The sequence below is a fragment of the Echeneis naucrates genome, chromosome 23 (genome assembly GCF_900963305.1).
Source record: "Echeneis naucrates chromosome 23, fEcheNa1.1, whole genome shotgun sequence".
Lineage (NCBI taxonomy): Eukaryota > Metazoa > Chordata > Actinopteri > Carangiformes > Echeneidae > Echeneis > Echeneis naucrates.
Window position 1 is genome coordinate 3,398,300 of NC_042533.1, and position 15,598 is coordinate 3,413,897.

At 44.6% G+C, this 15,598-nt stretch overlaps 1 protein-coding gene across 1 annotated transcript in view; it reads right to left on the reverse strand.

The window, feature by feature from the left end:
• The window catches only part of ppfia2 (PTPRF interacting protein alpha 2), a 105,755-nt gene that overhangs the window by 17,310 nt on the left and 72,847 nt on the right, over positions 1–15,598 (reverse strand). Inside the window, 10 exon segments of the mRNA XM_029495057.1 lie at positions 503–720; positions 1,437–1,569; positions 2,595–2,686; positions 2,969–3,031; positions 3,108–3,239; positions 3,787–3,870; positions 4,521–4,655; positions 6,495–6,641; positions 7,841–8,062; positions 11,491–11,601. Of these exon segments, the coding sequence (XP_029350917.1) occupies positions 503–720; positions 1,437–1,569; positions 2,595–2,686; positions 2,969–3,031; positions 3,108–3,239; positions 3,787–3,870; positions 4,521–4,655; positions 6,495–6,641; positions 7,841–8,062; positions 11,491–11,601 (1,337 nt within the window).

Genomic DNA, 15,598 nt, shown 5'->3' on the forward strand with positions numbered 1-15,598 from the left:
GCCGGCCATTTCTAACAAGTTTTCTAACTTCTAATTAGCTACGAGCTCAACTCCTCGGATTTATGATCACTATGTGCCATCAGGTCTGAATGAAACTGGCATGTCTGCTCATATACACGAGCGAAGACCAGAAAGTGCTTCAAGAACCCTCAAAAGAAGGAAATAAATTGTTATCAGCACAGGATGATTACAGCATTAACAGCAAGAGGGAGACCATGTTTCCCTGAAAACGTGTTTGATTCAGAGGAGCAATTTACCGACGTGATACCTCAGTATTAGCAGAGCAGATTCTTGTGTCGTTTGTTTAGAAGCAGCATATTTTGTGTTCTTTAATGATAAACTCATGTTGTCCACAACATTTAAATAATCAGCCAAAAAATGTCTCGGCCTTCAGTGATATGACCTTTTTATGGATTTTAAATTTAAGCAAAGGAAGCTGATTGGTGTGTCTGACAGCGTGGCCCTTTGCACTGAATTTATGACTGTGGCGTGCGTCAGGTACCGGATCTCCTTGTTGATGGCGTCCAGCTGCTCCTGCAGCATCATGGCCAGAGTCTGTGCGTCGGAGTGGCCGCCAGGCGAGAGCATGTCCATGGAGCTGAACAGCGTTTCCCTGTCGTCGTCGTCTATGTCCGACATCTCTGTGTCGCTCTCGAAGTGGTGACCTCCCAGGACCCCGAGCTGTTGCGAGCGCCATTCGTGCTCCCCGAGTGATTTCGCCTGCACGGACGCGCCGACAGACAATCAATACCAGACTAGACGGAAAAACACACTCTGCAGAGACTGAACACATTTTCTGTCATGTAATCATTTTTCTCACAACATTTGCATGGAAGGGAGCATCTTTGAAAAGTAAACGCACCCACTCCCAGTTCACCAGGTTACCTTGGTACATTTTACACCAACGGTAGAAAAAGGACATTTTATTGTTCCATAAGTTTAGTTGCTTCCAGAGGGCACAGATATAATTACCCTGTGTGAAAACGTGGAATACAGAATATTGCCTTCATTTTTCTGGTCAGGGCTGGGACATTAAATTTCTCCTGACACTTTCAGTTTCAGTGGGACTTCATTTATCAGTGGAGTCGATAATCCTCAAATTACATCAAACTTTCTCAGTATGAACTTCCTGGACAAGAAGGGAGCGTCTTTCCTGTGAGGTTATGAATATTCAGCTTCTTCAGCTGATTACTGAAGCTCACCTCTGCACTCCTGGAGATAATACGAGTCTCCCACTAAACCTCTTTTTCCCAGTCAACTCCTCTCTTTCCACGTAAACTCTAAAAATTATTAGAATGTATGTAAAAACATATTGCAGAAAAATTCAAAGGATGGAATCTCATTCGAGCAACCTTAAAGGTTTGTTATGTTGCCACATCAGAGATTTAACACTGTTAAAAGAAGAAGGTTGTGGAGCGGTCACACATCAGACCCACCTTGGTTTCACGCAGACCCATTCGCCCTCTCCTCGGCCGGCGGATGACCTTGGCTGAGCGGTAGTGGTCCGACTGGGTTTCGGCCAAGGACCCCAACGAGAACCGAAGCTCGGCCGACGTGTCCAGATGAGACCTGAGAAACAAAGGTATCCCTGCTCTGTGCTGCCTCATGATGAAGATAGAGAAATATCCACGCTGTTCTACACCATTAAAAAAAACGAAATAAAAAAACAACTAAACTTTTCCATTGTACAAACTCTGAAGCGTGATTTTGCCAGCGCTGTAAAAACTCCTTAAAAAACATGAGCGGATTCTTATGGTAATGTTCACAGTTATGCAAACGGTACACCAATCAAATCTCGTGTCTGGGCCCCTCAACTGTAGCTGGTCGTCAGCGCGATGTTGGGGAAGGATCGGTGCCTGTTGTCCACGCCTCTACGGCTGCAAATTGTTTGTATGCGGAGGAGATTAAGGCTGCAACTGTCAACAATTCAGCACTGCCATATTAAAACTTCATGCAGCATGAAAGGGAAGCCAGACAAAATCCAAGAATAGACACGGAGAGGTCAGTAACTCCGGTGTTTCTAACAATAGTGCAGAACAAACTGTGTGATCAGTGACAGACTCAGAGATAGTGCTGCTGGAGACGTTTTATTTGTGTGCTGTTACTTAGTTTAGATTGTTGAGAATATACACTGATATATTTTGGCCTTTTTTTTTGTCTCCACTGCATTTTCTCTGACATTACTTGACACAATATATTAATATATTTAATAAATTTTACCGTGTTTCTATCGAAAAACGCTCTTTAAATTTGACCTAAATTTTATTTGCTACAAAACTGTTCATAGAATCAGACTATCAGACAACACATCGTGCATTGAGGATATATTTTTGGCTCAAATGGCACCCCGTACCTGAGTGGATCGACTTGTGGGTTTCAACATTAAGCTCCAGGTAACTGACTAACTCTTTGGATCCATTTTCTGAGAAGCATTCAAGTGCACTCATAATGTAGCAACTTTTACGGAGACTTGAAAAGTGTAGCAGAAATTCAGCGGGGCCTTTTTCGGCTCCAGATCCAATCGGTGACAGCTTGTAAAGAGATTTTTGGCCCGCAGAGACACCGTAGGTTAAACGCCTACGCGGTCGACCTACCTCGACAGGGTGGGTTCTGTGAGGGATCCTGCCCTCAACCTGAACTGGTCCAGCTCCGACCTCAGTTTCTCGATCTCCTCTGCCAGCTGCGTCTGGACCAGACAGTAACAGAACCACATTCATATCAGCACACATCCAGCTGAATTTTAACTGACAGTCACATTTTCTAATGTTTTCTATGCTGCTTATGAATCATCTCACTAACCCCCACCCCTGTGGGAGTTTTATGAATATTCAACAGCAGAAGTTTATAAAAAATTCAACTAAAGCCAACACCCAGCTTCATTTCTCTGTTATTAGCTGCTTAATTAAGGCCACCTCATGTAAAAGGATGGAAAAGACGTAATCATCATTTCTTCAGCTCCACAACCTACTTTTTCCTGGATTGACTCCTCGTACTGTTTTCTGTAACCTTCGGAGTCTTGGATTAACATGTTCTGCAAAGACAAGCAGAGAGAAATGAGAAAATCCCTCTGAAGAGGTGCTGATACGTTTCCCTCGACCATATTTAACCTTCTCCTCCAGAGCGGCCATCCTCTCCTTCAAGTGCAGCTGGAGACGCTCGTTGGACTCTGTGAGGAGTCTGTCCACCGTGTCCGAGAGCCGCTTGTTGTGCTCCTCATTCATCTTTTCTCTCTGCCGAGCCTGCAAGAGGAAATTAAATGAAGATGTCACACTTATGGAGCCCAAAAAAAAAAAAAAAAAAGCTAAAATTTGAGTTTCAAGTGGATCATTTTCATTTTGCTCTTATTTAATCGTCATAAAAGTGATTTGAACCTAACACCTAACATTATTAAGTAATTTGAAATGGATAGATAGACAGAGATATATATTTATGCTATTAATATTTAAATTTTGAAATAAAAATGAATAAATAATGGTTCACTTAGTTTTTTAATTATAATCACTTTGTTTAGTGCTTTCATTGTTGAACTGCACTCATCGCTCCATTTTGTTTGTGAACAGCTTAAAATTATACAGTTTTTTTCTCCCTCTAATCGAGTATCTAACATTTAAGCGTCGTGCCATCCTTTAACAAACCACTCTATCAGCACAGTGTATCCAACAATGGTTTGTTGAGGGCTGATGGGTGATGCATCAGACAATGCGGCCGTCAGTCACGGCCGCTTTAAGCTGTCATGCTCGTCGTATGGGAGTGGCGGCCGAGCACGACTCCTCCGCGCTGACTCACCCGGAGGAGCTCCTGGTTCTTCTCCTCCAGCTGGCATTCCAAGTGCCTCATTCGCTCCTCGATGCTCCCGTGACGCTCCTCCGCCTACGGATAGATCACAGCGTAGACAGAACAGAAGAGGGCACGGTGATCTTTTACGCTTGACAGCCTGAAGGGCAACAAACAAAAGCAGTGGCAACGACACAAGCCAAAGCCTCTACCCCAAAAACTCAAAGATGGAGATCTATTGTTTCAAGCGGAATTGGAGGGAGAGCTGGTTGAAAACAAGGAGTGACAAGAAGAAAGATGGAGAACGAGGCCACCAAAAGGACAGAATGAAAGAGGAAGTGAGCTGCTCCAGCACTGCCAAGTATGAGCTCCAGCCAGAAGTGCCATGCAGCTGTCCTATGGTGGTAGAACAGCCAGAGCAGAATCCCAGTAAACAACGCTCGCCACAAAACACTAATAAGATAAATGAATGAAGTCTGCTCTCTACAGGAGTTGGCAGTAGCTGTGATGCCCTGTGGGACTACCTTCCTAAGAATGGACTTCATGTCTTGGAGTTTAGCTTCCATAACAAAGTGATAATCATCAGGGGAGGAAGAGGAGCTGGAGTCAGACTATGTGGCCGAGGAAGAGGAGAGGGACATGTTGAAACGTCATGACATGACACCATGTGCACACTTGAAATCTATAGATGAGGCCATCTGTCAACAGTACGTCGAAGTGTTGCAGTGTTGTGATGGTCCTCCTACCTTGGTGAGGGCGGCTATCCTCTGGGCCAACTCGGCCTCCACCTCTGGCAGCGTCTCGGCCTTCCTCATAGTCTGCTGAAGCTTCTGCTCCGCCAGCTCTAACCTCTCCTGGAGCTGCCTGTTCTTCTCCTCCATCTGTGAACACAGGAAGTCATTCTCAAACAACAGAAGATAAAGAAACTCCTGCAACGACGTGAAACGCGTTCAGCAGATGCTTCACATTAAAAGCCTAACAGGTAAAGGAGAGGGGTTACAGACGACACACACATATGGGCCTGTTCAGAGCTGGCATGCTTGGGCCAGTCGCATCTGTTCTTTTGTTTTTCAGCTGGAAGCACATTTTGGTTTCATTAGGAGCGTCCTGTGTTTGGACAAATCAAGCTGCGGCAGACGACTTCACCAAAATCCTTTGACGTGGCCGTTTGTGATCCGAGCGGCCGGATCTCAAACGCATCACACCTGAACTCAGAGCTGTCCACTTGTCCCACCTTCAGCCTGAAGGACAGGTTGAACTTGCAGCAGCAGCAAAATAAAAGTGCAGTAGATTCGAAAACAAAACTAGAGATGAAAGTCTGTGAAGCTGGAGGAACTTTAAGTGGGTTTATGGTATTCCATCAAAACAGGCTTTTTTCCGTCTTTTGCTTCGGCACGCGAATATAACAAAAGGACCGAAGGTGCTTCTTCGAATGCGAATCTCTTCCTTGTTTTTCCTGCTCAGGTCAGCAGAGCACCATCATCACCGTCACCTCCTGGTAGAAAATAGAAGCACAGATATGCGTCTTCTTAAGTGGGAGGGCTGGCTGCTGGAGGTTTTGGCAGCGCGCCTCAAAACCTTCTGCAAAATAGCACCGTAACAGAGTCGGAATAGCAGAAGTTCTGCACTTGCCAGGAGCAACAGTGGAAACTTTGACTCAGAACATACTGGTAATTGCCCTGATTAGTCATTCAGACACAGCATTCGCCGTTTTAAAGACGGGAAGCAAATCCACCATTCAGTGGAACGGCCACAGAGTGACTCGTATTTCCCTGCTGAACGTCTCTCTGTCGCTCAGAGGTCTGATCGGTTTTAGGTCTCTTCTTTGTGTGTGTGTGTGTTGGCTGCCTTTACCATCAGTGGCAGATGCTCTGCTCCCTAAAGCATCAGAACTGGCAGCTCAACATCCAATAATTAGACCGGAGTGGTCTGCCTTGTGCTGTTGTGTGTGTCTCAGTGGTACGTTTGGACTGAACCCGAATCATCATCATCCCATCGGCGTTTGTGATGAAACTCGGGTGGGGTGAAGCATGACAGCGTGTATTTGCTGCAATATCGTCCTCAGGTGCCCTTTCATCCATCTTTTTGCACTCTGTTTCATCTCACCTTGTTATCCGTCTGTATCCACGCCTCCATCAGGAGCCACATCCTGCAGTTGAGTGAACTCTTCACACAGCCGTCGAGGAGGACTGTTTGTTGGTGGGAGCGGGAGTTCAGATCCAAAGCTCGGAGGTCACGTGCTCTTATGAGCATAGCTCACCGCCACTTCTGCTCAAATTAGTATGAAATTCTCTCCGTCCTTCCCGAGCTCAGCTGGTCCCAAAGTCTGCACTCATAAAAACGTCCCCCGATCTCGTACGGTCGGCCTTTCATCTAATTGGTTGCGACGAATCACAAAGGATCGTTAAAAAGAAGAAGGAGTCTTGACCGGCCGTTTGATCATATCGTGCAGCATTACATCAATTATGAGGATGACAGTGAGCCGTGCGCTTCGGCTCTGCTCAGAATAAACACGAATGCAAAACCATCAAAGTTCCCTGCTGGTAATTTTCTCTGACATTACTTGACACAAATGTCAAGAGGTTTTCTCATTTCCAAAGCTTTGTGGAGCAGCTCTGAAGGGCTTTGTCATATCTATCGCGCAAAAGCAGCTGCTCCTGAGGGAAAACTTGGACCATGGGAGCTCTGGATCTGGCGAGTCCTGCTCGGACCGTACTGACCTGTCTGAGGAAGGCCTCCTTGTTGGCCAACTCGTTCTCCAGCTTGTCGTTGATGTCGTGCACTGAGGTGGACTCTCGCTGGGCGCTCAGGTAGCGTTTCTCCAGCGTGACGATCCGCTCCTCCATGTCCTCCTTCTGACACATGGCCTGCACACAAACACACAAACAGTCAAGTCAGCTTTTATTTCTACAGTGCCATATTGTAATATAAATGAATATTGAATTGGACCGGATCCAACAATTCCACGAGAAAAAAAAAAATGCCTGTGGAGATGCAGAAACTGGTTCAGACAAGAAAAAGGATTGTCTTCAATTTCTGCCATGTTTGCAAGAAAATCTACTGCAGCTGGAGTTTGTAAAAGTATTTTGCAGACACGAATTTAATGTCTGCAAAGGCTTGACTCATGTTGGCCTGCAATTTCATCACAAGACGTGACTGATAGAAAGTGAATGAACAGGAATGTTTTCATAATTGCGTTAGGGGAAACACGGGATGACTGTGGCTGGTGAGATTAAAGCAGTATCTCTTTCCATCACATCACACAGGCATTGGAAGCTGGAGCGCGAACACAGAGAGGAGCCGCCAGGTTTGACAGAACCCGAAACTTTGGGCATCAGATCGACGCCGCCTGAAGTCTGACGGCGGAGAGAAGCAAGCGACGTTTATCTCTGAGAGCTCTGAGAGCTCATTTCCTGTATGGGAGAGTGAAGCCTATGCAAAACACAGCGCAGGTTTCAGAACGAATAAACAGCCGCTCTATGAGGAGGTGTAATAACGTGCCGGTCGGTCCGATAAGGCCGCAATCGCCAACAGCCATCAACAGCAGCTTCAGCTGTTCATGTTTGAATCCGGTCCACTTTACCATCTTTCACCCCACATGGATGTATGTCCTTCACATGTCCACACGCCACCATGAAGCAGTTTAAGAAGCAACTAGTAGCAGATGCCAGCAGTTTATTTAATTACTTTTTTTTTTTTCGTCCTTGAGAAGTGTTTATTCGACGTACTGCGGTCTATTAGCATGTGACAATATTCATAAGACTCACTTGCTTGTGTGTGATTTTTTTGACCGTGAGGATGACATGTTAATAAAGCTGTCTATTGTTTTTTTTTTTTTTTTTTTTTTAGGGGGAGGGGAGATTTGTGCTTCAACAAAGCAGTGTGCCTTGAATTGTGTATGCATGCTTGTGTGTGTGTGTCAGAGATAAGTACAGTCATAAAGAGGGAGGGAGAGTGAATGCTAATGGAGGCTTTTTTAGGCTTTCTTTGATGTCTCCTGTGCCTCTCCCAGTCCCCAGTGTGTGTCACTGTGTGTGTGTGTGTGTGTGTGTGCGTTTGCTGTAACCTCTTTGATGTCCCTTTGGTACTTGTTGTTCATCTCCTCTGATTTGATGAGGTCCTTGCGGGCGGTCTCCAGCTCCTGCTCCACCTCGGAGACCCGGGAGGAGAGGGAGGACATGCGCTCCTTCATCTGGGCCAGCTCGTAGTTCTGCTTCTCCAGCAGGTCCTGCAGCTCCACCACCTGGCTCGCCTCGTGGGCCGACTCCAGAGAGCCGTTCGACAGACGCTGGGGGAGACAGAGGCAACAAAAATCAATCTAATCTTCCTCAAGATGTGGAATAATAAAGCCACTCGACCTTCAAAAAGAGCCTGAACCTGTTTGGTATTAAAGGGCAGAATAACAGAACAGCATCAAATAATGGAAACAGGAGTTTAAGACCATTTTCAGGATTGAAAATCAACTGGATGGAAAACAACTCTCTGATTTCCTGACACACCTGGGCGTCCCGCGGCGGGCTGAAGTGGGCCCTGAGAAATCAGTTTCAATCCCACTTCTGATGCCATTTTTCCTCCTGACAGCAGAGCTCTATTATATTCAGGTTCAGGAGCTCAAAGCATGACTCTCCTTCTGTCCTTGATTTCTGGGTTTTTTTGTTTTGGACAGCAGGAGAGGCTGGTTGAGAGAATCACTTCAGACTCCATCGGAGAAATTGCTTTGACGCTCGCATTAGTAATATGATTAGGTTTTGCTGATTCTCAGCTCCCTGGGTCTCTGCATGAGGTGGATTAATGAGGGGAACGCCGGAGAGATGCAACTAATGCAGAGGATCAGAGCCAAGAGCAAGATCGGTTAACAACTTTACTCTCACTGCTAAATAACAGTCCTGCTGAGGGCCCGTTGTGTCATGCTGAAATGATCTCTCAACCTTTCTGTCTCCCCACTGCACGGGCCCAGCGTATCCAACCATCCGAATGTGAGGACGAAGATGAAGCCCGCTGTATCCCAAACTGTCTCAGCTGTCATGCAGATAATACAATTCACAACTGTGGCTCACATTTTGCTGCTGGTAGAGTTCCTACAAAAGCTACAAGAGCTGACCCAGTTTGAGGGGTCAGCGACACAAATTTAATGGGGGGGGCGGGTGAGCGGAGCTTTGTCCATTTTTTTTTTTTTTTTTAACATTAAATTGTGAACTTTCTACCAAAGAAATAGCACCTTTAAAAGTTATTCATCATCAGGTTTGTGCGTTATTCTGTGAACAGGGATGTTTTTTTTTTTTCTCTCTCTCTAATGTAGTTCATTGATGCTTTGAACACCTCATAAAAACCCAATTAACCTTCACTGTACTTGAGTGGATTCAAGGGTTTTATTTGCCACAAACACAAAACAGGTGGGGCATCAAATGCAAGGTGGCCTTTCCTCTCAGAAGGCTGATTTAAAAAAAAAAAAAAAGAGGAATTACATAAAATATCACATCAGATATTTTCTAAAGCACATGATTGAATGCAAATACGCAGAAGTGAACAGAAGAAATACATAGCTGAAGATATATTGCGGTGTCTGTGCTACTGCTATATTTCCTAGAGACCTTTTGAACAGCTAAATTTTTATGTTTTTTATTTTTTCACCTCACTATTTTACATTTCAAAAGATTCAGTACTTTCCTTTTAATGCGGCGTTTTTGAACAAGCACTGTGACATCCTTTCAGGCTCAACACTCGAGTAGTCACGAGCAGGCAAAAATGGGAAATTTCTGCTGACAACTCCGACGCCTGCACAGTTTTATGCAGTTCAACTTGCTAATAAACAAATGATCAGCATGTCACAATAAAAACCAACAGTGGGGGGAAATATCTTGGAACGATGCAGGAATGTTATCATAAATAAAAGAAACGGGACATTGTGCTCTCTTCTCATTCGGCCCACATGGTGTAAATAATGAAATATTGCCACAGAAATGCTTTTCTATCTACAACTTGTATTTTTTATTCATTTCTTACCCATGTTTCATTAAAAAAAAAGAAAAAAAAAAGACTCCTTTTTGTTGTTATTGTTTAAAAAAAAAAAAACTACCTAGTTTAAGAGGTCGTGCCTACTCGCTTTTGGGAGTGAAATGCATCGGTAAATGAAAAATTTAAAAGGTGAAGCCTCATCTGTCAGGATGTATTAGCTGCTTATCAGGCAGATTCACGCCGTGGCTAAAGGTCTGAGAGCTCCAGGGGTCAATATGTGCTTCAGGAGCCGCCCCGAAGAAGACGAAGCGCAGTTCGTTCCTCAACATCAGCCCCCCTCTGACTGTAGTGACATTGAATTAATGCCTCCCATCTCAAAACGGTTTACACACACACACACACACACACACAATTTCCTCTGCAAACATGCACACAAATAAAAACAGCACACGCCCATATTTGCTTTTTATCTTCCCCAAACAGGGCCGACGATAGCTGTCGCCTCATTAGCCCAACCCTCTGCACACAGACACACACACTTCATCTTTTTTTCTCCTGACATCCTTCACCCTGAATCCCCCCCCCCACCCCCCCGGCACACCAGCCAAGTAATAGCATCTCCATTGATCTTCCCAGGTATCCTCTGTAAGATTTAGATGCTGGTCTGTCTGTCTCTGCCTTTGGGTGTCGCCCCGTTTGGACCTCCGATGATGATGATCACGTTCTCTACGGTGTCATCTAATGAATGTGGATACTGCGGCAGCTTTCCCTTTAAATTAATAATCGAGGGGTGGGGGGGGGATTTGTATTCAGCTCCGCAGCTCTACGTGTGCTGCTGCATAATAGAAGAAGCCGAGGTCACGGGGAGAGTTTTCACCTGACTGCTGGGTCACCTTCAAAATTCCTGCAGAGCTAAGTGTGGCATGGAAACCTTTCAAATCGACCCGGAGTGTTTTAAAAGTGTGTTTTGTGGCCACAATTAACGCAGCAGGAGGGAGAGAATGGGCAGAAACCTTTTGTCTGACAGCACTAAACAATGATTGCTGCTGCTGTGACAGCGATTAAGCGTCTGGGGTTTAAAAGATCAGTAAATAATTACATGTTTCATATTGTGCAAATATAGCTTTCATTTATTTTAACACCGATTAAGATAACATATTTTTAACTTTACAATTTTGAGAACTGCGGTTGTATTTGGATTGAAGATAAAACTCGAGGTGGCTTTAAAGGACTCTGTGCAACTTTTCTCCGAGTTATGTAAACTCTATTACGTTGATCGCCATCAGTTTCCATCGGTGGACACGGCTCTTGCTACTTTTCTTCCAGACTGGTAAATAACAGTTGTTAATGCTAATTGGTCCTTTTACACCCACATTAAGGCTTTCACCATCTTTTCATGCCTTATAAAGTTGCCACAAGTGCTCCACGTATTCCAAATTAGCACAATCTCTGCTAAGAATTCATCTATGATGGCGATAACAGCTCATAAACCAAGAGAAAGATAAAATATAGACAAAAACCCTTTAAACCAGAACAGCCGAAGAAAATATCAACTTTGAACTTTCTGCTTTATGTGATCAGGAGTGATGAAAAATCAGTTCCAAAGCTTCTAATGCTCTGAATAGCTGATTGTCTTTATTTGTCACTACAGTGAGATCAGACAGCTTTATTTTGGACCACACCGTTGAAATGTTCAGATATGCGTTTTAAATCAAACCACATGATCTCCCCCCTCTCTCATATTTTGACAAGGTCGCTCACCTTGCCGTGGACTTTCTGTTGGGCTTCACTTCCCTCCAGTAAGTCCTCTCCTCCCTCTCCAGACGCCACTTTCCTCTGGATGTGAGCATTCTGCTCCCGTAAGGCCACAATCTGCAGGAAGGAAGCGACACACAAACACGCTGTTAATGCTGGATGGAAAACAAGATCGGAAGATTAAAATCAAACCGGTTTAATATGCATCACTGATTTTCCCCTCATCGCTGAACAAAAGCATCAATACACAACTACAGACCACCGTTTAATAGTCATGTTTCCCTCTTAGGCGATGCGAGTAAATTACAGTACGTCCCTTTGTAGGAATTTGTGGAACATCACTGGAAATATGTGAGCCGCGTCAGAATCACTATAATTATCACAAACCTTGTGTGTTGTTTCAGCACCTTACACAACTGTCCCACCGTCACGATCCTCTCAGAGGGGTGACCGACAACAACAACAATTAGGTTCTTGCCTTGACAGACACCGTGCGATTATCACTTCCAACTCAACGGAAAAAAAAAAAAAGAAAGGCATGGAGCGTGTTTGGCTGCGACTTGCCCCCCGAGACACTGCGGTGCCTCGTGTAAAAGGAGACTTTCAGTAACCTGAGTGATGTGCAGCGATTAACAATTAAGCTGCCGACCAAAAAAAAACAACAAAAAACCCAAAACTAAACATGTCAGCTTCTTGTGAAACAGGTTCGTGTGCAGCTTTGAAATAAAATATGATAATTTGGTGCACTGTGAGCCAACCGCAGCACGTCTGTGGCCCCGTGGCCCCGTGGCCCCGAGGCTTCGGCCTGCAGCAGCCTGCAGGGCCGAGTGGACCGAGCTGAAGTGACGGCTCCTCTGCTGTGTGCTTCTTTCTAACACTTCAGGTTCTTCACATTTCATTTCACCTTCCCTTTTATTTGTGCAAAAAGAAATTCATCTTGACTTTTGGTTTGGTTTGCTTTTGGTGATTTTGGGTTTTTATCATCATGATCAAGTGACTGACTATTAAATACATAGTTTTTGTCCTCTTATAGAATTTTTTATATATATATATATATCTCACTTGCCTCAGGGCTTCAGCCGTATTTGTCTTTATAACATGGAGTCTGAACGGAGTGAGCGTGTCGCCTCAGCAGAAAGGAAGCTGAACACAGCTTTTGGTGAATGTAGAAATAAAGTTTGATGTTGAACAAACTCTTTTAAATCCAAATACTACTCTGACCACTGGTGTCAAATTTTCTCTTAAAAAGGTTATGACACAGAAACATTCACACTCTCTGAAATCAGCTCAAAAAACCAAAAAAAAAAAGTCCAGTAGATGTGGGTGCTGTTGGCATGATGTGATTAAAGTGGCGTCATGCTGTTTGTCCTGTTTGTTGGTTATTCAGAAGCTTTGGAAATCTAATCTCTAAACCATGTTTTTATTTTTTTGCATGATTCCAATGAAATTTTCCAGGCTGCAAACGGAGCAGTTAGTGGTGAGTCTGGAATAATCTGCTCTTTTTCTCAATGAGATATTTTCTGATTTTGACACAGCCTGGTTTGAATCATGATGTCAAGATTTCATTAAAGCAGGGCTTTGATGCGGGAACAGATGATTAATGGGCAAGTTTACGTGACTTCACGCTCGGACTCCTGAAGCCTGAAACTCCGCCAGCAACAGCTTGGCAGCTTCTTCTCCAAGTCCTGAGCGCCTCTGTTCATTATTTTTAATGAGGGTATAATTATGCCTCCGTATGTTTCCGTAGCATTATTCTGAGGCTGTCTGTAACTTCTCCAGCTCCGGGATCAAACATCAAGACGGCCACCTGACACGAAGGCACAACAAATGATGAATGGAGCGACTACAGATGCTCCTCCAGCTCTGAAACTACAGAAAGTCTGTCAGACGCAAAATCTCCTCTTGATGTCGCCGATTTGCTTCTCATCAAAAGGTGTGAGGTGTGACGGAGAAGGAGAGGAAGGGCAGGAGGCACGAGATGGGCTGTACCGTCGCGATTTCCTTATCTTCCTTTAGCACTGGGACTGTCTGAGGTAATGTGATGAAGGAGAGATGTGAGGGAGAGTGAAGAAGGAGGGGGGCGGATTTCTTAGAGTTTAGAAGATTGATGTTGTCAAGGTGAGAGCTGGGGGGCACACAAGTCTCTGGTGCTATGCGCTTGAATTATAATCAATCACATGCTTTGGAGCAAATGCACATGACAACACACACACACACACACATATATATATATAAATAAAAAGGTGGAAAGGTCATAAATTTGTGTGCTAAATTTCAGCAATGATGAGACAGTTGGATCAGAAAAGGCTCAAAATGGAAGCAGCATGTCTTCGGTGTCACTCGCTGTGCACTTGATGAGTCCCAACAGAGACCTCCTTCATTTGATTATGCTGTTTACTGACTTCCTTTTTTCAACAAGAGCAGAAAAAAATGCATTTCTGAGCCTTTTTCCGACAGAGAACAAAGAGTTTGGTTTGATCGCATCAAGGATTTTGTTACTCATGACCAAAATTCAATGCCTACAAAGTAAATGAGTAAATCTCATCAGTCTCAAGAAGCCAATCCGGGCGCAACGTGCTTGGCCTGATCTAATTATGCTTGTGATTGGCTGTTTATTTTGAGCGAGTTTAAAAACTAAAGTGAAACTTGTGTGAGCTTCAGCAGGGAAACAACGTTACATCATCACTGGATATCATGTTTGAGGAAAAAAAAGAAAATTATTTTTTATTAATGATTAATTTAATTATGAAAAATTTAAGTTTCAAGAAAACAAGCTTCAACTCAATACCTCTATGAATAACCTCTAATACTTTACCTCCAATTATCTACGTCTTGTTATAATGGTTTGCTCTGGATTGCAATCTGCAGCCGTTATCAGTGTGCGGCTCCACAAGGTCAAAGGTCAGGCCGTTTCATCAGGCACCACTGTGCTGTTAAACCGCCCCCGGGGGGAGCAGGGACTCGTAGCAGACCTTCATCCCAAATCAATTACCGGTAGGCAGGCTTACGGCTCTTCCCACCTCCCCGGAGTCTCTGAGGTGTGGACATATCTATTCAGGAAACGCCATTTTTACAGCCTCTCCCACCGTCTAGACAAGTGCGGCGGTAACTGTTTACGAGGGACAGCCTTGCAGATGTGCTGCGTGGCGTTTCCAACCTTGGAGTCTGCCGTGAAAGAATTTGTCCTCCGCTGACGTGTCTGACGGGAACGTAACCGTTTAAAACGTAGACTTTAGTCCGAAAGCTGTAAAAGAAAAATGAAGGACAGCTCTGGGGAGCAGCAGGCCTGGCACATTATTTCTCCAGATCTCTTCTCGCTCAAACGTGTCTCTCTGATGAGCCTCGCTCTCTGCGTTTGTCCTTCGACCAACAACGCTCTCATTAACTCTGCTTCCCACCTTCCTCTCTGTATTCTGCCCCTCTTTGACAGTCTCTGTGTCTGTCTGTCCACCCACTCCACACGCCCCCCCTCTGCTTCTCTTTACCCACGTTTATTCTGGGCTGGAGTGTGAGCCTGCCGTGTCTGACGGCCTGTAAAGTGCCACTCTGAGGGGGTTATTTCTCAGCTGGAACGAGACCATCTGCGGCCGCCAGCCTGAGCCTGGAGGTTGAGGAGGAGCTCGGGGATGCCGGAGAGAGAGAGAGAGAGAGAGAGGCTGCTCTTCTTTCAGCGCCGCGCTTCAACCAGTTGTGTCCATTCTGTGCTGCTTCCCGAAAGGATGAGGCCAACCGATGCCTGCGGGGGTGCTGAGGCTGTGTCCGGGCGTTTGAGTTGATAAATAATTCAGCGCACAAATCTGGACCTGTCGCACAAGTCGGACACGGTTCTGTATATTTGCTCTGTGAGATCTTTACTGCTGTTGTGAATTTATTTTAATTTGTTTTATTTTGTAGTTTGTTTGTTTATTAAAATCCTATTTTCTGATACTCCTTTTCATATTTTCCCAGATTTCTTTTATGTGAAGCACAACAATCCTCAAACAGTTTTTCTTCCTGTTGTCTTCTTTTGTCGATGTGGGTGAGAAACTGCTGCACAGAGTCGTTTTTACGAGCATAAATAAACTGGAACTGAATGGGAAGGAATGGCAGTACTGTAAAATTGATTGATTTCCTA